The 26,017-nt window shown below is 45.5% G+C and overlaps 1 protein-coding gene across 7 annotated transcripts in view; it reads left to right on the plus strand.

Annotated features, from left to right (window-relative positions):
* LOC117764059 (IQ motif and SEC7 domain-containing protein 1-like) overlaps positions 1-26,017 on the plus strand; it is a 95,357-nt gene that overhangs the window by 34,274 nt on the left and 35,066 nt on the right. Inside the window, exon 1 of one of the 7 annotated variants that reach the window (XM_034589491.1) lies at positions 7,237-7,892. The exons of 3 other annotated variants lie outside the window; for them this stretch is intronic. In XM_034589491.1, the coding sequence (XP_034445382.1) occupies positions 7,774-7,892 (119 nt within the window). In that variant the 5' untranslated portion in view covers positions 7,237-7,773. Of the gene's footprint in view, positions 1-7,236; positions 7,893-16,368; positions 17,134-19,140; positions 19,742-26,017 lie in introns of those variants that run through there. 3 more of the 7 variants (XM_034589498.1, XM_034589493.1, XM_034589492.1) reach the window with 3 other exon arrangements.

The following is a 26,017-nucleotide window of genomic DNA, read 5'->3' on the forward strand; positions in this document are numbered from 1 at the left end:
TTGTTGAATCTTTACAATCGTTTATCATTAAAAACGATTTAAATCAAATTGGTTCCATCTGGTCAAATTTTATCATTTGCTGCTTTTCTCTTGTTTAATAACATCGAATATTAAGCTTCACACTGTTGACGTGCATTTTAATTTTGACATTTTGCAGTTAAAAGCCCAGTTGATTATTTGAAAATGTCGACTAATTTAAAATATAAATAATTACCAATATATAATAACCATAGGACACTAATAAACCAGAGTAAACAATATCTGTGTAAAGAAGATAGTAAAAAAAGTGAATGCCTAAAAACAACTGATCAGATGATTAGTTCTGATCATGTGACCCTGTTCAGTCTGATAGTGAAGACGTTCCTCAGCTCATTGTTTTCTTCAGATAATTCTCTCCTCAGTTTATTCGAAGGTGAGAGCTGTGACTCAGAGTGGAAGCAGACGATTACCTTGACTCAGTCTTAATAACCACGATGTCCTTTAAAATCCTTTAACGCACTCACACACACGTCAACCAGCATCTGCAACCTTAAGCCCCCGAATCACAGATCAGCCAGTGAAGTGTAATTGGCCTCGACATGATCTGTGATGTGGTCGTGTTTGTAGCCAATGCACAAATTGATTTCTTTAGTTTTTCTTTTTTACAGCTGATTTAAAATAAACTACTTGTGTCAGTCTGGAATCTGCACGCATGAGAAAGCAGCTTCATTAAAAGAAAACGTGAGTTTGTGCTCCAGAGGGAAGAGTTTGTGTTTTCAAGGTTAAACTAGTGCGTCGTGCCTGTGCCGAACCCCTCAGCGGTAATGATAAGACACCCAGGTGTGCACAGGTGTTACCTTTCAACACAGTGTCATGGGTAACAGTTTAATTTTGAGCCTGTAGGTGATATAGTACCTTCAGCTCAGTGAAAACATGTCCTTTATTTTCTCTTTCCTCAGATACTGCTTCACTCTCACTCTATTACTAGTTGCCACATCCACTGGTTATTAGATGTAGTGAGGGATTAGCGACACTCTGCAACTCTTTCACACATAGCTTATCCGTCCATCAGCTCCACGCCACAGTAATACCAGGCAAAAGATCTGTCTCCCAGTCTGACGGGAGGCATTTGCAATTCCATAGCTCTGTATCGCCGCTCGCATCGGGCAGAGGGAGGGCTCGCGGGGATGAGGTGAGGAGCGCTGTTTCCCCAGGAAATACAAATTGGAGGAGCATGATCGCTTGTTCTCAGCTGCTTTTCCAGCTCCAGTACTCGGCAAGAGGGATTTGCCTGTGTATATGATTTAATAACAACACGCTGCTGCTGACTGTATGATCCACTCGTGTATGGAGGATGTAATCTACTGAGCCGGAGGATCAGAACGTGCAGATGAGGGATTAGATCTTTATTCATGGGCCACAATGAGCACATACATGAGACAACCGGACCTGTGGATGTGTTGCATTGCACCTTCATGACATTTAAATGCTAAATCACCATATATTGCTTCGGCCTTTGACTTGAGACATTCATTTTTTTCTACCTCTCTATACTGTCTGAAGGATCTAGCGATAATTTACCAAAGCCATAGACTGGACAACGCGTGTCCAAATTCCTCGCACTGTCCATATATGAAGGTATTTGGACATTTGGGGGGGGGGGGGGGGGGGGGTGGAGCCGCCGCATCCAGGTCCTGTCAATCATGATGCTTCAGCCCGTTTTTATAACTAATTGAACCCAACTTTATGAGAATCTTGAACACTTAACCAAACATCAGTGTGATAACATGAAAAAAAAGAGAAAACTCTATTTGACGTGAACTTTTTCAGTTCTCTGACCTCTTCCATGTCCCGTTTGCTAACATGGAAGAGGTGGGGGTTTATAACTTATACTGCAGTCAGCCACCAGGGGGCGATTAGGACACTTTGGCCTCACTTTTTGGGAGCTGTCATGTCATCCATACAGTCTATGTTTAGAGCACAAAGTACTGCCTGAATCAGTAGTTCTACACTACTGAACTCTGTAAAGTAAACAGAACTCCACGTTGACGAGTTACAACATGAAACTCCTAAATCTCATATCAGTCACAGGAACAGTTCATCCCCACAGAATGAGTACTTTACTTTTAATAGTACTTACTGTATACATAGATGGTATCCTCCTGTCAGGTTTGTGCAGAATCCAGGACTAGTATAAGTACAAGGATCTCAGTGTGTCTGATCTCATGAAGCATAATCCTAAATATTCAATCAGTCCTGTCAATTAACATTTAGTGTGTGTGTGTTCCTGTACTTATGTCTTTGTGAGGACCATTTGACCCAAAGACACTACGGAGTGAGGACATTTTTGGATTAGGCGCTAGGAAATGTATTATGTCAATGAGTGTCCTCACTAATACCATCATTGTGAGGACATTTTGGCTGTTCCTCACAATTTCAATGGGCTGTTTGAGGGTTAAGACTTGGTTGTAGGGTTTGGGTTAGAATTAGGTTTGGGTTAGGGTCAGGCATTTGGTTGTGATGCTTAAAGTTAGGGTAAGGGGCTAGGGAATGCATTACGTCAATAAGTGTCCTCACAACTATAGAGAGACGTGCGTGTGTGTGTTTGAGGGGTGCTATAGGGACCCAGTATCAGTATTACTGACATCAGCTTATCGAGGAGTCTGAACTTGCGTGATGGCAGCGACGAGCATCAGCGGAGGCCCGAGGGGTCACGAAACGTCTCTGTCTGTACTTCACAGTGAGAGGCAGAGAGACGGCTCTTTGTTTGGCCTGCGATGAAGGGGCTCGTCTGTCTTCTGCCTCTGATGTGCTCAGGCTCGGGGCCAAATCGGTGACAGAAGGAGCCTTTTGCACAGCGCGGCGTCCTCTGCCAGAGACACACAGAGAGGCTGTGCTGCGTTGTTACATGGAAAAACAGCAGGGAAAGTAACCCCCCCCCCCCCCGCCATCCCTCCCGCCACCTCCTCATCGCCAGAGTAAGAGTGTGGAGGTCACCAACACAGGGCCGCTCAGTTTTTCCAGCTGCTGACACTAATTGGAGCGCTTAGGAAAATGTTATTGTGGAACAAAAATCTGAAATAGCTGTTTTTAAAATCTGAAAACTGAAGCTGAAATAATTGTAGGGAGGGGGGGGTTGTTTTTCATGTGGTTCGTCGTGATGAAGAACATAAACACGTCCATATTCAGGTTTGTTCTTGAGACTTCTGTTTAAAGGCTTTTCCTCACTCGGTCCGTCAAATGTGGCCAAACAAGAACCTCCTGAGGGAAATGCCTTTCCATTATCACTAATGGAATTGATCACATCAGGGAGCAGTTTGCTCATTTAGAGGAGGTCATGTACTGCCATCTTGTGGTGTGCAGTTTCTAGTACTGCAGTAAATGTGTGCATGTGCGTGTGTGTGTGTGTTTATGTGTGTGTGTGTCTTTCCCTCTGATGTGTTTGAAATGGGCTGAAGTCTCATGAGAGGAGACGGGACCCCCTGCAGAGCAGCTTAGCTGAAGAAAAACTATTGCTTCCCACTGTTTGTGCACAGACGTTTCCACCACCGCTGTAGTTCCTACATATTGTACAGACACATACAAACACTCCACTGTGAACATATGCAGACAAACACACGCAGCTTCTTATCAGGTTCAAGCTGGATAAGAACCAAGGAGGACGGGGAAACACAGAAGCTGCAGGTTCATGGGAACAAAGTGCCGGTTTGGAGAGTGGACGGAACTTGATGTGTTGTTGGGACCTTTAGCAGTCGTACATCTGTGATCTGTGTCTGTGTATCAGGACTGACAGCTTATTCAGCTGGCAGCAGTGTCGATGTGAAACAGGACATTCTGCTGTCTGTGATTGTCAGTTCCAGTTGAAGTAATCAAGTCAGTTGTTTTTTTATTTCCATTTCATAGATATGAAGGGACCTGATGGTGAAGTAAATGGATATGTAAGAGTGAGAATTTTTAACTGAGTTCTGTGAGTGACAGGGAGCGAATGAAGAAAGCTAAGTGTGGGTGTGATATGGGACCATCTGTCTGATCCAGTGAGACGTCTGGCTGCAGATTGGGTTTGCTCGTCGACGATCAAGGGCACATTCACTGAGGGAGGAGATAAATTGATATTTTGCAGCAGAGCTGCAACAATTAGCTGATTCATTGCTCAGTGGATCAAGAGAAAATGACTTGGCAAATGTTTTGATAATGGATAATCCATTTCACTCATTTTCTTTTCACAATTTTTTTCAAGTAAGAGAGACAAACATTCTCTCGTCTTTTGCTTTAGAAATATTTGCAAACTTTCTTCTTCAGATAAATTTAGTTGCCCATTTTAAGATTTTATATAGATAAAGCAGGCATGTTTCTAAGGCCTCTGAATGATGTTTTTTTATAACATTTTGTAATAATACTGATTAATTATTTCTGTTTATAAGTTGCCCTGCTGGACATGAGAGAAAATACAAAAAAATTGTCCATCAAAATTACCCAAAATGCAAGATGACATCTGTAAATGTCTTTTTCTTGTGCAAATAACAATCCACATGATTATCTACTAATTATCAATCCAAGTAGTTTATTTACAGTCATTGAATATTAAGAAAACCAGATAATATTCCCAGAAGCTGAAACCTGAGCTCCAGTGAATCGGTGAGTTGCTTCACCGCTAATGTAAAATTAAAACTCATTATTAACCAGTTCCAGCACCAACCGTCTGACATCCTGCTTCTTCTCCACTGTGGAGAAAACTGGTTTCCGCTGTTTAAGTTCTGTAGTCGGCTCATTCTCCAAGAGGACAGACCTGAGGAAATTAGGGCTGGATCTGATATGTGTGAATTTCCTGTGGCATCGGACACCTTCTACAGTGTGTGTGCTCATACATCACTGTATGTATATGTGTCTGTGCTTTGTGTGCTTCTCGATGAGCTGCCAGGCCGGAGCCGTCTGCCTGCAGTCCTGAACCAAATCCGGTTGCTTTTGTCCAACTGCCCACATCACACACCAGGAATGAAAAGGGACCATATGGTGACAGAGGAGAGCAGGAAGGTGGGCAGGACAAGGCCAACTTATGCAATATTTTGTACATCTAAAAGGCTGCACTGCAACACGTCCTGAGGCGTGCAGGGCCACACTGGGCCACAAAATACAACTGCATCTTAAATAATAACCTTAGCCCTTGTTGTTGTGTGTTGGTGTTTGTTCTGTACGTGTGGAGAGGAGTCAAAGCCTATGGAAAATCGTATTGCTGAAACCATGGGTCTAAGGTTATTTGTCAATTTGAAAGAGCATCTTGCATCAACTCGCTGCTCCTCTGTGTGTGTGTGTGGGGGTGTGTGTGTGGGGGTGTGTGTGTGTGTGTGTGTGTGTGTGTGTGTGTGTGTGTGTGTGTGTGTGTGTGTGTGGGTCTGTGTGTGTGCGCGTGCCATGATTGCTAACACTCTGCTTAGGGTTTGCCAGTGTATGGGCAGAACAGAGCTCACCGATGACCCAGCCACAGACCCCCCCCCCCCCCACTTACAGCATACATACATACGGTAAGCATCACTAAAGGTGGAACACACATTGGAGGTTAAATTACATGACAAGCTTTGAATTTTACCGGAAAATCCCACAAATTGACTGACTGTGCTTTATAGCCCTTGTGAACGAATGAGATGTTCACTGGTCCGATTGTGTGAACTCCTGCTAGTTAGTGGCTGCGATCTTTGTGTCCAACCACTAAAAAACACGTTGATTAGAAACGTTAGAGACTCGTCCAAGGCGTTTGTCTTTGTGGTTATTAAAATGAGGGTGTATCTTGAATATTGGGAATCTTCATATTTTGAATTGCGTACAGTGGATCAATCAAATCAAATATACTTTATTGTCCCCATGGGGAAACATTTCTTAGGCCAAAGTGCTACAGCAGCTGCAGAACAGTACATTGTGAACACCCAGAATAATAATGCAGATTAAAACTGAGTTGAATATTGCACCTGCCCTAAAAACACTAAAAGGACATAACGCATAAAAGATGAAAAACTGGCATTTAAACCACCAAAGGTTTTGTCTCTTAAATGCCCAAAAATCTGAGTTTTCATCTGGGGAGTACAAACACAACAGATTGTCCAGCTGTTGTTGAGAAATGTTGTTTTGTATGTGTGTAGTGATGGAAGCTGACAGAGTACTACATGTTTTTGTGCAGACAGCTCTGTGTCGGAGCTGGAGAGATCAGCGCTCGTGCTTCATAATTAGAGGCTACATAGCCAGTGTAATTGCGGTGAGATGATGCACGTATGCAATTAGCCACGACACAAGTTCATTAACAAAAAGACAAAGGTATGAGAGCATTAGTCACCTTGGCTGTAACACTCGATTTATCGAAGGGCTGTGAGCCATCAAGTCTGCCTGAGATGAAACACAACCTCCCCTGGAGACTGCAAGATAGAAGCCCAGGGTTTCTGCCTTTAGCCGTGTGTGTGTGTGTGTGTGTGTGTGTGTGTGTGTGTGTGTGTGTGTGTGTGTGTGTGTGTGTGTGTGTGTGTGTGTGTGTGTGTGTGTGTGTGTGTGTGTGTGTGTGTGTGTGTGTGTGTGTGTGTGTGTGTGTGTGTGTGCGCGCATTTGGCTTTATTAAGTCTTGATGAGAGCTTGTCTCCTCCCTGCTTTGAATGCTGGTGGTGGTGTCAACAGTAGTTTATTACACTTTGTGTGTTTGTATACAGCACACACACATATTGTAGGAGCTGCAACACACTGTCCACCATCTACAGTTTGGGTTTATTTTGCATCCGAAATTTCCATTTTCTCCTTGAAGTACGATGAAATCTTCAGTAATGTTGCTTTATCTCTCTGTAATATTTCACATTATGATGCAATGTGTGTGCAAGCCCCGTTTCTATTTCACTAACTTTGTGTGTCTGACGATACTAAGAGCAGAAGCATTTATGATTTTTGTATTTCTTTATTTTATTTTTGCAACATGTCCCCCCCCCCCCCCCCCCCCCTGCAGCCATAATGAAACAGATCCACGCAGTTTGCAGTGATCTTCATTTGGCTGGAAAAGCCGTGTGTGTGTGTGTGTGTGTGTGTGTGTGTGTGTGTGTGTGTGTGTGTGTGTGTGTGTGTGTGTGTGTGTGTGTGTGTGTGTGTGTGTGTGTGTTTTGAAAGACACTACAGAGAAAAGTGCATTGATTCCAGAAGAGGGAAAGATGGAGAGGGTGTGTTTGGGGGGGGGGGGGGAGTATGTGAGAAGAAGAGAAATGGGGAAGGAGGGAGAGAGAAGAGCATGATAATGAGCCCTACCTCTGACACATCCTCCTGTTTCTATGGAGACCAAGGAGCCAATCGCGTGGCCCTGCTGAGGACTGTACTACCGAGAGCAGATAAGAGGGTGGAGAGAGAGATGCTCAGATGCTTCTGTGTTTATGAGAAGCAGGAATCTTTCCCGGCAGCTCTCCTGCAGGTTGTGTCTTCATTAATTTTGCAGAGGCAGCCTCACCCTGTCACTGGCGCCGGTGGAGAAACATCACGCCTCCATGCTTCAATACAAAAGCTTCTCATGCACCAGTGTTTATCACACATCTCCTTTAGCTTCTCTGACACTCCCTGCACACCACCACCTCCTCCTCCTCCTCTTCCTCCTCCTCCTCCCTCACCCGGCCTCCCCCACCGGCCGTCAGCATCTTGGACGCTCCTCGTTACATCACACGCACTGCTCGCTGGCAGCCAGTGTTTGTGACTGGGAGGGAGAGGGAGAGTGAGAGTGAACGTGAGCGAGCCTGTGTGCGCACACGCCGTCCCACCGTCGAGTCCCGTTGACCAGCATACAGGATGGACAAACCAAGCGTGTGGCGCGCCGTGGTGAGCAGCACGGACCCCAGGCGAACGCGGGACCCCGGGCCCCACTCCAGCAGACCGGGCTCTGCCATGGGTTACCGGCTCTACGACATGTGAGTAGCATCTTTTAGGCAAGAACGCCGTTGGGGTGGGCGGGTATGTGGGCTCCCCAGGCTTTGGCGTCAGCTCCCATTCATGGAGTCAAGTGAGAGGTGGTGGGGAAAAAACACGGTGTCTGCCTTTCCAGTGTCTGTGCTGAGTCACCTATGGCATCCAGACCTCGCTCCGTGCTCGCATGTCCCTCTCCTGTGCCCTTAGTAAACAATGCCTCTCTCCTGGGGAGGGGCGGCGAGCTGGAACACGGGTTTGTTTTGTGTGAATGAGACGCAGATTTCAACGAGATCAATTATTACCATGTGTCTTTACGTGAATGAAAGCTGAGTGCTGCTTTTTTTATCTACAAGCCTTACATTATGACTGAAATCACAACAGAGTCTTGTGAGCGGTGGTTTAGGAGCCTCTGGGACAAATGACTCATTAGCAGATGATGCTGTGAAGCTCTTACAGGGCACGTGAGTTCCTTGCAGCTTCTGCCGTATATATATATTTGTGTGTGTGTGTGTGTGTGTGTGTGTGTGTGTGTGTGTGTGTGTGTGTGTGTGTGTGTGTGTGTGTGTGTGTGTGTGTGTGTGTGTGTGTGTGTGTGTGTGTGTGTGTGTGTGTGTGTTAAATGCGGCTGGCTCTGAGCTGTTATTTTTGGGATGGCGCTGAGTCCTACTCTCTCTGTGTGTGTGTGTGGAAAGCTTGCATCTCTCCTTCAGTAAACCCTGAGTCGGTTTCACTCGGATAAAAAGTGGACAAAATGATATAGTGTTCCTTTTCTGGAGTCATGTCAGGATTTGTATTTTTGGTTCAGCGCTGCACAAGGATTCTCTGCACACGAGCTAACCTTGCCAAGAACACAACACTGTCAGCGTTTGGCTGAATAAGCATTCTGCTACCTTATTTCTCAGCAGAGGCACGTTGACGTGTGTTTTTCTTGTTGTGGTGCGTTCGCCGTGGACCCTCTGATGCCTTTACAACCCTGCAAGTGAAACCATGTACGTGAACGTGGGCATATTTCACACATGTACTCACCGGCTGCTGCATAGCGTTGAGCTGAATTACCCTGTCATGTCATGATCTAATACCATACATGGGGATCAGTCATCTTAATGAATATGAGACCTTCACGGGTCTCCAGTGAGTCCTTCATAGTCAATCTGCCTCTGCCGTTCACTGGCTTAAATCTCTGCCTCGTTTTCTGTGTGCGACACACATGAATGCATGAACGCATCCCACAGATTCTCAAGTTCCTTTACTCCACCAGTAATTATGGTTTTATTACACAAAGGATTCGGTTTTTGTTGTTGCATAACAGGCAATTGAACATTTCCATCTGTCTGTGGTTCTGAGATAGTGGCTGATTTACTTCCACCCTGTTCCACTCACAGCTTTGGCCCAAAGGAACACTTTAACCACAGAAAAGCCACGTGATCAGGCTGAGGAGGCCAGGAGGGTGGAAGTGTGGTGAAAATCAATGACTTTGTGAAAACAGTAGCTGTGGTTGTCAGAGGACGGGAGGAGATGTGCTGCAGGTTGATACCAGCATGCTGGCTGAGGCCTCCAGTGTCTGGTCAGTACTTCTTTGATTAGGATCTGGAGCAGGATTAGTGTGTTCAGTTTTAAATGTCATTTCATCATCGCTCGCAGCTCCCCAGTCCATCTGGAGGAGGCTGTCTTGGCCTTTAAAGATACCACACTTCACTAGTCTGGCCTGAGAAGACGCAGAGGTTGCCAATGCGTTAAATACAACCTTATACGTGAGGTAGATTTTGTTCCACGTAGAACTTTTATGCCATTTCTTGTCTTACAAGTGCATGCAAGTTAAAACCAGGAGCAACTAAGGCATTCACCATAAGTAATCAAATACGACCTGTGAATGTGCAGTCATGTGTCAAGCCATTTTACACAGAGTTACGGTAATTGGTTGCACATGCATTTACTGGGGATTTACTGTATGTTAACGCTGCATTAAATTAAATAATGACATTTGGTGCAAAATTAAGATGACAGGACTAAAACTGGCAAAAACTAAAATCCACAATCCACTTGTGTGAGAGGCTGTGACTGTGTGTTTCTCCTTGTGTTGTGGATCAGTGTGCACCTGCTTCAGCAGCAGTAAACCTGGCTTGGCTCACAAAAAAACGGGAAAACTGCTGTATAATAATATGCAGAAATGTGTTATCCCTGACCGTGAGAGATGTGTATTCCAGTTGAGATTTGCAGACTTTTTTTTTCTTTTTAAACCAGATGCTTGGTAATCCTGTTATCCATGACATTACCATGCAGGAGGTTGGATATCTGTGCATGGATTATTCTGCGGGACTCGTAATCACTTCTCTGTTCTTTATTATCTCAATGACGGGCTTTTACCCGTCATTGAGATAATGTCTCAGAGGGCGTTCATACAGTGAAGGTGTTACAGCAGGAATGCCCGTTTCCCCTGATTGGCCCAGAGGTTTTTCGATGCGATGCCCCCGTTCGAGTGACGCTGGTGCTGATGAAAAAAGAGAGAGTGCGTCACCGGAGCTCGAAAGCAGTGACGGGACGTTCCTCCACTTTGGGCCCGAGCATTTCACAGCAGTTTGGGTAAAGACAGCTGCCCTGAGCAACAACCCAGAACGTGCCTGCACTTCACATAGCAACTGTCGGATGCACGCTGCTGTTACACAAGACAAACGAGTGCTTACAATACATGGCAGTGCCAGCACATGAGAACATGCTGTCAGTTCATGTAGCATCAGCGGACGGGGGCATAATGCTACAGAGCTACAGCGCAGGAAGTGAATCACTCACTCGCAGGGATACATGGCGTATGTATGTACAGGCCTGTCGTCATAATAACACTCTGATTTTTCACTTGTCTAAGCTCGAGAAGCTGTCGACTGCAGCAAATGACTCCTGCCGTCCTGTAAAATGGACATAATTACAGTCATTATAGCTCAGTCATTCTCCAGTTCTTATCACAGGAGCTTTATAGTGCTCTTATTGTCTGCTTGATCTTTTCTTAATGACGGATACTGGTCATTCACACATCCTGAGATTCCCTCTCCTGCTCCATCTCTGACGTTCACAGGCCGACAAATTGGACACACTACAATCAATTCAGAGTAACGGACGGTGAATAGATGAGAATGGATGACGCAGGGGTCACGGACCACCTCACCGAGATGTTTTCACAGTGCAGGTGTAACAAGAGCTCCAATAGCAAAGCACAGGCTACTCAACTGTACCATTGTTTCCCACACCAGTGCTACAGTAGCGTTTTTTTTTGCCTTTTGCCAAAATAGCCCAAAGGAGGCTGAGGCCGAGCGCGGTCGGGCATCGAAGGCTGTGATTTGCACACTCCAAACCGCAGCAGCTGCTCATCTGCACCCTGGCACCGAGACGGCTGAGTCTGCAGCTGGAGCTGTGTCAGCCATGTGTGAGGATTATCATCCAGTGGGAGCTGAACTGGGCTCCCAGGGGCACATCTCGGCCAGTTAAAGTTTCTTCAGGGGAGTCGCTATAGCGCCGAGTGCGTCCGCTCGCTCTGGAAACAGCCCATAATAAGTCCCTGCCTTTGCCAATAGCGGCATCAGAAGCGAGAGCACAGAGGGGAGCTGGGCGCATCAGACAGGGATGCATCTCCAGAACATTTTGTTCCTGTGGCAGAAATAAAAGCAGATATGAGGACATGTTTATCAGCAACAGTGTTATATAACAAATATCCCTGAGCGTGTTATCAGGCATATTGAATGAGTCACGCTTACACAGTACATTTCTTATATTCCATATATACATATATATGTTTTTACTTTCATGACTGGACTGTCTGTATGTGCTGTACTTGTGCGACATCAGGGATTTTACAGAGTGATTCATAGTCTCAGTGGCTCAGTTATACAGTGAGTCTGCACCATTCATGCAACAAGCCTGATTATGGATGTAAGAAGATCCACAGGAGACTTGTAGGTTTGACAAATACTTCCTGCTCGGTTTGACGTATGCGCTGCAGTGCCGGTGGTTGGCGCTCTTCATCACTTCTGCCCTCAAGGTTATGAACGGCCTGACAGAGACCGAGGACTATGGGTTCCACCTCCAACCAGCCACAGAGGATTTCTTTCTTCTTCTTCTCTCTTTTGTTCTCTTGTCCTCCGCCTCACTGTTCGTCTCCGTTAGTCTCTGTTTGTGCTTTTCTCCGTTTAACACAAAGCCAAAGCTGGAGGACGGAGTGTGCTGTTATTATGGCTCCCTACCCTCCTCATCCTCGCTGTCTCTTTACTTCTCTCCTCTTGATTTTCTCTCTCCTCAGCCTCCTTCCCCTTCTCCTCTGTTTCATCTTTTCTCCCCCTCTCTACCTATCCTCTGCACGACTGCCTTCAGGCTTGAGGCTGAACAGCTGTAGTTTACAGTCTCTGTGATACAGGAGCTTGTGCTCATTCAAACTGTGCTAACTTTCATGTAAGAAAATATCCCCAGACGTCCTCTGTAAAGTGATATATGTGCCCTGTAGTATTGTGAACTAAAACGCAGTAGTGAGATCATCCTCCCTCTTTGCCAGTGTCGGTATCTCCCTGCAGGATTCAGGTTTTCATCCCAAACAGAAAAAGGAAGCATGACTGTGTGTCACATCAGACAGGCACACATGCAAAGAGTCGACGTTTGACTGTATAAAAAAAAAATCTCATAAGTCGTCCTGCTGTTCACGTTCCTCTGCATTTTCCATTTAGCTGTCATAAAGTGTGGTTCACTGTCTAACATGTTTTTGTGTAGATGTGTCCAAGTTTGCCCCCAGAGATCTGAGGCCTGCCGCTTATTGAATGCTTCTCCGATGCGGTGTAAATGAGAAATGAATAGATTTCCATTATGCATTGTCTTTATGTGCTCTGAGTGAATCGGCCTGTCAGACTCCTCGTTCCCCCCGATCACATCAGCTGGTTGGCAGCACTGGAGCTTCTCCAGTCCGCCACCAGGGGGTGAACTTTTCTAACACATGCTTCCAGAAAAGGCTGTCTGTCACATCTTGTGCTTTTTAGTATCCCAGTTATCATGTTGTCTTTATCATGGAGTTTTAGCACAGCATGCATCGTAGCCTTTTCTTTGTGATATATGAAGGTTATTATATTATCCTCCGCAAGTCTCCATGTATCTCCTCATATCGTCTTTCATCCCCTTCTGAAACAATCAATTTTCAGGCACCTGATGACCCAACAGGACGGAAAAAATGTCAGGGTTAAGGTTATTAAGGTTTTAATTTAAGATCCACCTATAAGCGTCATCTTCTTGGATGTACTTAAAATATTTCACATCCTCTCTCTTCTTCCTGTTCTCATCCATGCGTCATTTTCTCTGATGCGTTTTACAACCTGACTCCCCGTCCACCCCCCTTTTCAATTTCAGCTCCGTTTTTCCGACTGTCGTAGCATTGACCACAAGATTCTCTGCAGCAGGCCATTTCCTGCTGAAGTGTTTATTGACTGGACATCTCCCGCTCGGAGCAGGTCATGGTAGAATCCTCAGGGCAGCACATCGGTGATTGACTGGGTCAGTGGCAGGGAGAAGAGGGCTCCTGCTCAATATGTGCCTGTATCGGTGAAGCCACGGTGTGATGCAGCAGCAACATGGAGACAATAAGAGCTCTTCACCAGGTTACACATGAGGTTATTCATTCAGATTGATGGCTGAGCAGATATGATTGTCTGCGTTTTATAGCCTTTTGGTTACAGAGGAGGGGGGGGGGGGGATTCATATTGATCCGCCTGCAGTGCAATGGGGATTTCTGTCATGGAGAAGAGAACTGTGTCATATTTTACTTCTTGCTTGCATTTGATAACTGACCTTGACTAGTCTCTGCACGTATGCACTGGTTTTAAGGAATTATACTAGAGTCTGACCTATATTACATTTTGGGGGCAGATACAGACGGTACCAATATTAGGGAGTAAAAAAAATTCCACTATTTATATATCAACCAATATATATATCAAATAAAAGATTGGCAATGATTCCTAGGATGATGTTTTTAAACCCTCATGATAAAGAAATGTAATTGAGGCTTGATATTTTACAGCTTAGCCTTGAAAGGCTCATTTCAGGGGATTTGTATTGGCCAATCGATAAGTCGGTCAGGCTCTAAATCATCCTGACAATACAAAGGTGTGAATGGGCATCAAAAATAATGACTGGTGACTGGGTGAGCGCACTATCTAACCAATCAATCAATGATTTGAATCCATCAAGCATCTTTTAGTCATGATGTTTCATTTCATCCCTGCTCCTACATATTTTTATAGTAAAGTGAGAAATGTCTTTATGATAAAAGAGCTGTTGAGTAATCCGTCTCTGTAAACACAACACCTGTCAAGCACTGATAAATGCTGGCGGCTGGGTCGCAGGTTCCTACTCACAGCTGTAGAGAAAGTTACAGCTGTAGGTGGAGGCATGCAAGTGGAAAGACTGTTCATTAAGCATGCAGGCAGTTCTCTGTTCTCACACACACACCAGTTCACCACACGTGTGGACGTGCCAGTGCATGCTATGTAAAAACAATCCATCTATCTGCTCATTAAATCATATCCTGTCGTGTCTGTACAAACACTTTCTCATCTCTTTATCCTATAAAAACAAATAATAGCCGGTCATGTGCGCTCAATCGGAGACATCTGCGTTTAATGCCAGTTAGCGCTGCAGTAATTGCTCCTCCTCGCCTTTGATAGACTCCAGTAAGTTCTGCACACAGACACACAATCACACACACTCACCACTGCAGGCGGCTGCAGGAGAGTTAGAAAGAGGGAACTAGAAAGGGTTTCCGAGGAACAACAGGCAGAACGTGCATTTGGAAACAGTGAAAAATGTTTTCCGTCTTTTAATATGATCTGATCATTCTGAACTTGATGTGTCAGCAAATAAACTTCTGGATGAGCGGTGCCTGTTCTAAACCTGCCTGTTAGAAATGGGCTGTTAACTTGGTCAGTGGTGATGCTGGTTGCAAGTTTCTTCCTGAAATTGTAAATGGGAGCTGCAGCACTCGAGCTGCAGCGAGTAAAGACAGACGGCTGGACCCTGAACCCTGAAGCTGCACCACTGCTGCTGCACAAAGACCTGTTTCTTCAAAGTGCTGTAGCACGACTGACAATATCACTCATGCTGATGACTCCTAGTCGGTGCTGGTGTCCTGTTTATTCAGAGTTTATTAATACTGAAGATACCGTGTGTCCAAATTGCACCAAATTTGACACTGCACTTACTTGGGCTCTTAACAACACACATGCAGAGTGTGAAGCCAATAATAATCAACAGCCACGTGCAGAGAGTTAAGATAAAGAGGGAGAATATAAAATGTTAACTCTCGGAATGCAGTCTCTCATCCAGGCTCATTGGGATAGAGAGCACATACACAAGACTCTTGTCAGTGTGTGGTCATTTTCTGTGAGATGTGTGTAAATCCGGAGGCCTGAGTTGTGACTAAAGGCTGGGGAATGAATGGTGTGTAGATTACTTCACACATGCAGGCGCTCAGTATAGCCTTTGTGTCGCTCCGGCCTCCTCTAGATCTTTGGCTCATGGGAAAACAGAGGAAAGCCCATATTGTGCCAGGACGGGTCTGAAAAGAGTCGTGTGGAGACGACTTGTCAGATGAGACAGATCTTAGTGTACCGGTGGGTGTGTAAATATGCACACACATTATTGCGTGTTTGTTTATTGGTGTCATTGTGTTTGCATGTTTGTCTACTTGTTTGTGTAAATATGCTGCGTTTTCAGTGTTTTTTAGTTTGTTTGGACACTGACAGTGGCTGAATATTGATGAGAGGCCCCTCCACACCCCTTTCCCATGGCTGCCGGGACTGGGTGGCACTGCGGTGTGGCACTGCATCTCAGGCAGACACAGAGCAGCACTGTGCTGCTGCTCGAATGCAAACCCCCCCCCCTCCCCACTTTTCTGCAAGAACAGACAGGAACAGCTTGTGTACGAGTCTTAAAGCTTTACCGAGCACTGCAGGTCATTCAGACGTTTTTATATTGAACACAAACACTTCTTAGATCCAGATTTAACACACACACAAATCGGATTTCAAACACATTATTATGTCTGCAGGCCTCCATCACTCATATCTCAGCTTAACCATTTCAGGTTCATGACTAAGGAAGTTATTTAAGTGCCTCCATGACCTTGATGAGTCAAACAAAGCAGAATTTCTTTTCCTTTACTGGACACTGACAAAAACACGAGAATCCTTCAAGCTCATATTTATTTGAACAAAGCTTGTGTATAAACTCATGTGGTCATACAACATTGCAGCAGCCCCTCCCCTCTGAAAAGCCCGGCCAATCACAGGGCGCTCTGCTCGTCTACCATTTGAAGCTTCAGTAGTATGGGAGTGTTGCCCGGCAACGGGAGTCGGCACATTTCTGGGAGGTCCTGTGTGGATGGCAGCAGCTGTAAGAGGGAATCAGAGAGAGCGAGAGGAGAGGGAGAGCATCGGGAGACGGGGACAGGGATAGGAGGAGAGAAGGTGGAGGACGGCGAGAAGGAAGCTGAAGCAGCACCACGTTCAGAGTGAGAGAAAAGACCCAGTGTCTCCACTTATTGGAAAGTTTGTTCTAGGGAAAAGAGGAGGGGATAGAAGAGGAGGTCATTCATGGTTCCACTTCAGAGATGACAGAGCTGTGGAGGATTTCTCCTCGTGTCTCTGCTGCTTCACATTCCGGTACCTGTGCCTGCTGGAGCGGCGCACAGCCTTGGATGTAGCTGTGATGTCTCAGAGGATCCGGGGCTGACGCACTGTGTGGAGCGACCGGCACAGAGGACAGACTGACTGACCTGGATAGGAGCTGAAACGGAGCCAGAGCTGCCAATGTAGAGCTTATTTTGGAGGTGGATTCCCGAGCATCAGTACTGGGTCCAAATCAGTCCTCCAGAGGGTCCCAGTCAGAGGCCTGGCTCTCTGGGCTGGTGATGACTGAGGCAGCTCCGGGAGTGATGTGGTTGTTCTGGGCGGGTTGAAACCACTCAGGCTGTCGTCCAGCGTGCAAGGCTGGGGCTCCGGAGGAGGACGGATCCGACACTCATGCAGAGGGAATCAGACTGGCTGACGAAATGAGCAGGGTGCCGTGCTCCTGGCGCCCTGGTGCCTGTTAACGTTGTCGGATCCCACTGCTGTTCTGCCCCTGTTGATTGTTGGAGCTGAGGATGTGGAAGTTCAAAGCCTTCTGTCTCGACTACTGGCACGTGCTGTGTTTGCACCCGCACAACAACTTTTACAAGAGGTACGTTTAAAATCCGGCTGCGATTTGCAGTCCCGTGTGGCTCGGATCGTTTCTCCTACTTCTCCCAGTGCCGGGCGGCTTGTTGATGTTGCTCCCTGTGTGTTGAAGTGCTCCTATATCATTAAGCAATCAGTGTGTTTTAAAACAGACGCTGGAATTACTTCATCAAGCTCGGCTGATTGATAAACTGTGGCGCTCGGCTCTGCACGCTGACAAACCGGCTGACTGAAGGAGACATTACTCAGGGGTGTGTGTGAGCTGGTTGAGCCATTATCGATTTACTTAGAGCGAGTTGGGCTTCGGCTGCAGTTATTTGGCAGAAACACTCGGTTAAGCAACTTGCCACTTGGAATGATCTCGTTTGTGTCGGTTGTCTGTTTTGCGTTCGGCACGGCCGGAAAGGACGAGATGAGCCGACTCCGATTCATTCATCTCCGTCCCACTGGGACCTTTCACCTTTCACCTACTGTATAATCTATGCCTGTTTACTGAGTCTAGCAGCGTTGCCGCTCTCACACCAAATTTAGCATTTGGAGTTTATGAATCTTTAATGTGTTTGGGGATTTAGTCTCATTCTCACTCGTCAGTCACGTTATCAGATTTTAACGACTGTCTGTGACACTTCAAAGTGGGAATCAGAGGTTGCTGAACATGTTATATAGAACATTTATTATATATATCACAGCTGGAAGAGCTTTTGTTCCCTTTGCTTTGAATGCAACATAACAGAGGTGTCAGCAGTGACAGCTCCTAGGTATGTTAAGAAGGTTCCCCCTCCTCTGTCACACAGTGTGTAAATTACTCACCCCCATCCCCCCTGCTGCTGTGGTGAGCCCATAAAACAAACTCATGTTTTTTAACTGCCTATCACCACACAGATATGTGACACACACACACACACACACACACACACACACACACACACACACACACACACACACACACACACACACACAACCACAACCATAATCTGTTGAAGATGTAAATAAATGTGCAGAGATTGATTGGATTCAATAAATTATTTGGATGATCTTCACTTTTATCTGATGCTCTACAATCTCACGTGTACTTCAGCTTCTTATGACTCTAGTGCTTCAGATTTATGTTCCTCTTATACAACATTATATAGATCGCATTTTTTTTTTAAGTTGCCCATAAAAGAGCTTCAGTATTTTTCCTCCACCAGAAAGACTTCACCGGTTGTATCCGCAGATGTTTTCATGTGTGAACCAGAAGCGAGGATCCGTGAAAATCAAGCGGCGCCCGCCTTCTGTCACAGCTCTATATGCGAGTGCGTGTGCACATATTTAAACACGGTTTGTCGTGATAAGCATTTGCATTCTGAACGTGCAGGCTACAGTATGTCCGCGACCCATTAATAATGCATCACCTATTTAGCTGGCAACTCCCCTTTGATCGCAGGCTTCAGGGAATCCCCACAGCTACCGGTGCTAGCTCAGTGCCGAATGAACATGGTGTCATCCTCTTTATTCAGAGTATTTTTTGAGTATTTTAATCAAATCTGACTTCAAAAGGCACATTGTCCGCTTAGTTTTAAATAATTAACTTAATCTTTTTCTAACCGCTCGACCTTTAGAATTTTTTAGGTCAGTTGTTTTTGTTTTTTTCCCGTGTGACTGTGACCAACTCATCTTGTCTCGTGGAGTCACTGGAATATCCTGGTCATTGGGTGTAACTCATTACATTGCTCTGGCTTCAGTGTAACATATTCTTCTTGTATCCCAGGACTGAGAAGTGCCTTGTTAGAAACGAGGTCGGTGAAGTAACTCAAAACGGCCTCTCCCAGCTGCTGAACTGGGGTTCACCCTCCCTCCTGCGTGGCCTTCCCATTGAGAGCAGTGTGATTGTTGGACGTGGGCCCGAGTATTACCATACACACACACACACACGGGTGGGGGGGGGACCGAACGCTCTCTCAGGCTCTTCCTATCTATCTCTATCACTCTCTTTCTCCCTCTCTCTGCTGTGTTTTTTTTTTTTTTAAGTCACTTTGACATGAATAAGCACACACATCAAACACACAACTTAGGCCCTGCCCATGAGCACTGGGGAGCGTGCATCATGGGAGCACCAGATGAGTGAAAGATCGCATTGGACGGCACAAAAAGGAACAAAAAGGAAGGGGTGTCTGCGGAGAGGAGAGCGAGAGAGAGAGAACTGTGGGTGGAGATCTTTTGTTAAGAAGAGGGATGATTTTTCTTCTGCTATACATACTGGGCCTTTACCTTACTTGGTCATCAGGCGGCTTGCTGGAGCAGCAACTCTGAGCCCAACATAAACTCGGGCACAGACAGAGTAACTTTAGCAGCGAAAGAATGAACTTCTCTGTGGCTTTTCTATGGAAAGTGAAGGATGTGGGGTGTAATTTGTGGTTGAGCAGGGAGTGAGCACAGACTGTACTTCTTCTGGTTCGTTTAAAGGGGGGGGGGGGGGGAGTCGCCGCAGTTTTGTGTTTTTAAAACTTTTTTTTTTTTAACTTCTCTTCGGTGCCATGTGCACTTTTTTCGGGCATGTCAGATGCCTCCAGTGATGTCACTGCCGTGTGGAATGCGATGTGGAAGTACTGCATTACCAGCCGAACTATAAGGTAGGAGACCATCTGGCAGAAAGCAGCTCGCAGTGTAAGTGGCGGTTGTCTTTTTCGACTGACCGCAGCAGTCTGTGCAGATATTTCTGACGTCTGACTGATCAAATAACATTCCTGTCTATATGCTCGGGCCTGGTGGTTTCCTCTCTGGAACCATGGAAATATATTATCACGAGTCCACAGCTCCACAGCCCAGACGGGCGACAAGAAAAGACATTTTCAAGGTCTTTTCGGGGCAATCTGCTTTATCAAGGACAAGTCTTTGCTATTAAAGACTTAAGAAGAATTGCTCCATTCTTTTTCTCATCTTCTTTAAGCCGTAGTATCATCTAATCGTCCCCTTTGAGGACTACAGCAAATACTGTATGTCCTTTGACATAAAGTATTTAAATCTCTTTGTGAATGAACACAGAAACTTTCACAAAGATAACATTATGCACAAGAGATCTTTCTTTTTTATATTAGCCCATATAACTATAATCCATAGTCCATAGACCTGTTCATTTTATCTCAGGCCTCTGAGCTGATTATGAACATTCAGCCTGAACAGCATGTACTCATCTCTTTTCTGACTGTCAGACAATGTTGGCTTTTATATAAACTGTCTACTTACTAACTTACTGCAAAACAAATATGTTGGTCAGCAACAAAAACATATAAACCTTCTACTGAATATACAATATTTTTACAAAAGACATTTAACATTTTGAGGCCGGTACCAATAAAGATATTATCATCGAAAATCGGATCAAATGTAAATTGGCCAGGATTTTGTTTTGTTTTACTCTAAAGAAATGATCATTGACTTGGGGATTTCTTTCCTGATGCTGATTCCATTATCTCATCTCAAAGACCTTGTTCTGCCAAATCCATTCTTTGGCAAATCCAGATTGATTTTAAGAAAGTAAACAAGATTGTTTTAGATTGAACCCAAACCACATGTGATTTCAATCAGACCCTTTGAAGATGTGTCTCAGTGTGGACGCTCGGTTGTTCAAATTGGATTTCAATGTGTCTGAATCACTTGCAAATCCACAGTGATGCTTTAGCTATATAGCTACGTTACTACAGCCACTCATGCAGATTAGTTGGTATGATCTGTAATGTCAGTAAAGGCCTGTGTGACAGATCTGGCAGATTCAATCTGTACATCCCTAAATGTAAAGAAACATTTTTGATAATGGTCCTTTAATCAGAGTCGTTTCATTTAATTCTGTGCTGGTTTCTTCCTGCGATGCTAATAGCAGTTGAAACCATCAAGACGATCCTTCTTTACTCCCTGATCCTCCCATCCCCTGATGTTTCTTCTTTTACATCCCACCCCCTCTTTTTCCACCATCCTGACGAGACATGGTCAAAGAAAACACATCAAATGACCCCAAAGAGAAGCCACAGGAAACACAGATGGAACTAGTATGAAACTCAGAGAGCTCATAACTCCACCAAGGCCCAATAGTCCCCTTATGAAACCACATTTAAATTCACTCAGATCTGGGTTTTTATTTGGATCTGCACCAAATTGCTCACAGTCATAAATATACCCGATTTATATTTTTTTCGTATCCTCTGAGAAATCAATGAAAATGTTACAAAGTTAATAGCTTCTTCCCCGACCCATTCCACATTCTACCACCAAGTTTCGTGCTAATCCGCCTCTGTAGTTTTTGTGTAATCTTGCTTACAAACAATCAAACCAACCAGGAAACAAATGCACAGACGTCTCCCGATGTTATTAACCCACCCACTCTTCTCTTGAATGAAAGGGTTAATGCTATAACCTGTTTAAATATGAGAAGAGGGAATGTACATCTGCCTGTGACAGGAATCCTTCAGCAGTGACACCATAGACATGAGGGTACATCTGATCTGTCGCTGGTTCTGTGTCAGAGAGTGGGACGACGAGGACATCACTTATTTAATGTGTCTGGCTCTGGAGCTCGTCACTGATGCCTGTTTGTCCCACGGTGGATATCCATGGGACGGAGCGCCGCAGAGCCTAATATGAATGAACCGGTTTGACATCACCTCCAGGTTAAACGGCTCCAGCAGGACGGCGTCGGCCCTGAACCGGACCTACCGCGCTGCACAGAGAGTAGGTGACACTGCATCCTGTCCGTAGATGAGACGAGAGCCGGCTCTGACCCCTCTGTGGGTCCCCTGCTTTGGTTACATTGACTGTATGACAAGTGAGGTCTCGTAGGCAGGAAATACTTGTAATGGAAAAGTAGCAACCAGCCAAAACGAGCCTGCAGTTCCACTGTGGTGAGTGAAAAAAAACAAAACTCTCCAGGGTGGAAAAGCTTAGACGTGTCTCGGATTGAAGCCGTATTCTGTGTGTGGACGGTGGAGATGTGAGGAGGCTGTTATAACTCTCCAGTTGCAGTTAACCGGAACAACTGGTTCTCGGGTTTCCAGAATTGGTGCGACATTTATAATGCAGTTACTTTTTCTTGTTTTTACGGAGGTGGAAACTGTAGCGCTGAACCAAAATGTAGTTAAGTCACCTAATCTAGTCACTTATTTGTGTGTTCAACCAGTGGAAAACAGGTTTGCACTGCAACAAGCTGCGTCTTGTGGCTTTTTCCATGCACGGGCTGACTTTCACAGAGCAGTACATCATTATGGGTGTTTTATTTCCATCCTTTTGTGTCTGTGACCACAAAAAGAACTTGGTGCATCGCTGTGCAGGGTTAGATGACGCGTAGTTCACTTTATTTGTGCAGGCTTTTTATGATCTGTTCTTAAGTTGCAGCCCCGTGTCCGCACACCTCTGAATAATTGATACCAATGTTTCTCCCAGATGGACATCAGCATTGTGAGAGAGAGAGGATAGTTTTTCTCTTCTTCACGTAACCTTTTTTTCCCCTCTAATAGTTTGGTCCATTTTGCTATATTGAGAGGAAATTTGAACATGACATTAATAAATGGTGCTGCCGTGCTGCGGGCCGCTCGCAGGGAAAGAGCTTGAGAACAAACTTCGCCCTCCTCCTGCTGCAGGGTTGCAACATCATGGGAGAATGTGTTTGGGAACATTCTGCCTCTGCTGCAGTATACCCACATCACTCGGGTTAAGCTGTACAGCTTTAAAAGCGCTAATCATCTGAGGAGGCATGTTTGTTTACTCTATTGCTCAAGAATGCCACCCTGTAGAGAAGCTGCTTTTCATGTTCCGTGTGTTTACCGAGGTGTCTGATCGGGGCAAAGGCCCACAGAGCAAATCAAAATGCATGTTAGGAATTTTTTATTACAGCGAGGCCGGAATCCGTGTTGCCTCGGCTGTGCTCTTTGTGATCAGTGGGAGGGGGTGTGGGAGCTCAGAGGGAAACAAGCGCTGTTTCTTTTTTTTAGCTGTTTCTCCTCTTTTTGATGACATATTCCTTTGCCTCTCTTCACAGCGCCTGCCTGGAGAATAATGAGGGTGTGTGCTGCATTAACTTATGTAATGGCGAGCGAGAGGAGGGGTGGGATGGTGGGGCAGCGAGGGAGGAGGTTTGGGGGGAGTGATGAGCTCATGCTGGTGCACTGCAGCTTCTTGCATACACGCTCTGCACATTGTGGTCTGTTGTGCCATGTACACACACACTCGTGCACATGCACAGATGAATACGCAAAGTTTCCGTGCTGATTCACATACAGTCATGTGTGCACATGCAAACACGGGATAAGCGAGAGCAGCTCGCGATTGGCTGATCAGAATAGGGTTTAGTTCTGCTGCAGAATTTGGAGGCTGGCATGCACGTCTTCATATCCCCATCACTCATCTCTCTCTGGGCTCTGAATGGGCCTTTACCTGCACTGCTGTAGGTGCTGACACTTTTCTGTGACAAAGCAAACATTCATTATCCAGAGTGCGTTTTGATTTATGTCAGAAATTAGCGAGGCGGAATGGGGGTCAGGGGATTGGGCAGCTGATAATGGCACAACAGAGCATGTACTCTGCAGAACAGAGTGGTCCCTGTGGGGGCTTTCAGCTCCGTCATAGCCTGCGATGAACAGGTGAATGAACGGATAAAATACTGCTGCTGGCAGAGGACGATTCATCAGAGAGCCATTGTCTCAAGATCTGCGAAACTGATTTCATAAACACAGGGATTGTTAGTTGCACATCAACAACTCGAAAGCAGAAATTTCACACATTCCCATCAGTTATTATTTAATCATCAGCTGATTTGTTTTGCGAGCATTGTGTGGGCGCAGGCGTGTGAAATGAACACGTGTCCCTGCGTGAGGGAAATAAGCATGCTGTCCTGGAGGCTGGTTCTGTGGCTGGTAAACAGTCATTAAAGTTAAATGTTTATCCTGATTGGACTAATTGCTCCGGGCTGTGAGTGTAAATGCAGGCCCGTGCTTTTTGCACATACCAAAGCATCTATATCTTCTTACGGTGCGGACAGTGCATGTTTTTTTTCTGTCAGCCCTGGCCGTTGCCTTGACAACTAGCCTCAAAGATCTGTGCACGTGCGTGCAATTGCGATAAATCCCGCTTTCAGTCTATGAGGAGCACGTCCACAGAGACACATCTAATGCCTCTATCACTCAGGTTCTCAGCTTTCCAGGGCTGTAATTTATCTAATGACTGAAAATTAATCAGTTCTGCACACAAGCTGAATTATTGATATAATCATCATTATTACTACTGATTTTATGGGATAGTGGGGAAAAAGATGTGTTTTGAACTTTAAGTGTCGGGACCTATTACCCAGACTGCAGTTCGATGTCTTTCAAAACAGGGGCCACTCAAGGCTGAAACTGAAGTGTCATCACCGTCTCTGACGAATGAGACTGAGAGATCAAACCTGTCTCGTCATTCATACCAAACATGTCCGCCTGCAGCTTAAATGAGTTCCCTCGGGAGCCGCAGAATAAAGTTTCACTCCCTCTCCCCATCTGCAGCCCTCGCTCTCATTCCTCTCTCTCTCTCTTTCCACATTCCCTCCCTGTTTTTTTACGACAATAACCCTCCCACCGCTGCTCCACTTAACACCAACTTGTTTCCTTGCCCATCTTGATGAAGATATGTGGGAGTCTTTTGATCAGTGGTATGAGCCTAAACCCCCTGCATCAGTCCCCGTCTTCAGCGTCGACTGCACGCCACCGCCATCTGTTGGTGGAGAGCGGTCTGGGCAGAGAACAGCCTCAGGGTCTGAGAGAATCTCCTGTGAGTGCTTGACAGAGGTCTTATATTGATCTGCCTCCCACTGTGTGGCTGCATGTCTGCCTGGTTAATGGCCACGGAGCCAATGATCCGGGGCAGTCCGCCGTGAGTGAGTCAAGGGCAGAGAGCGAGGAAATTTAACAACGGGAGATATTTTCAGTCAAAACTAAACGAGCGGCCCTGAATTTCACCGTGGTCCACTGGTGAGCGCAGTGAAGACAAATGAAGGCAGATGGGGGCTTTTTTCCGTCGTCTCCCACAGAAGCTGCTGCAGCCTCCTACTCTGTTTCTCTGGCTTCTCTCCCAGATAAACTGCTGTAGACGTTAACATGGCGAGGTTTACTCAACATGGCCAATTAAGACATGATTCTACCCGGACTCTGTGTTGTAGATGTACAAAAATACAGAGCAACACAGTCTGCAGCTCACAGGAAGCCACACCAACAAGTGAGGGATCATTTCTGAGAATTTCTGCCCGTTTCTCCTTTTTTGTATTCTTTTATTGACATGTTTTTGTGAGCTATGGCCGACTGGACTGAACTGGCCTGAGCAGGATCCAGAAAGACAGGACACACAGAGAGGTGGATGTTTGCAGATCAGTGAACTCGGTGTCAGCTCTCTCGGCTTGTTGTGCCACACAGAGGTTTCTCTTCCCGAATCAGAAGGATGTGGTTTCACTTTTACACATTCAACTTAAAGCAACTCTACTACTTTAACCGAGCAACAGCGCCCCCTGCAGCCACACATGGTGTTAATTCTGCTGACTGAATGTTGCTGAATATTGGAGATAAAGAGGTTTTTAATGACTTCTCAAGTCTTTTTTTATTGATCTACAGCATTACTCTTGAATCTGCTATGTCATTTTTACTGGGCAACAGCTCCCTCTGCAGCCATATATGGTGATTAATTGTGTTGGGCTTCATGGTCCCACTCACTGAAGTGAATCACGACTAAACGGTGGATATTACCCATGATCCCTTTCTCCCTCAACCAGAAGAGCTGCTGCTGTGACAAATGCACCAAACTCTGTTCAGAATTCTTCATATTCTGCAAGTTTCCCCGATGAATATTGTAGATAGATGCTGGTTTTTAATGACCTCTACGTCTTTTTGACTGATTTA

The sequence above is a fragment of the Hippoglossus hippoglossus genome, chromosome 7 (genome assembly GCF_009819705.1).
Source record: "Hippoglossus hippoglossus isolate fHipHip1 chromosome 7, fHipHip1.pri, whole genome shotgun sequence".
NCBI lineage: Eukaryota > Metazoa > Chordata > Actinopteri > Pleuronectiformes > Pleuronectidae > Hippoglossus > Hippoglossus hippoglossus.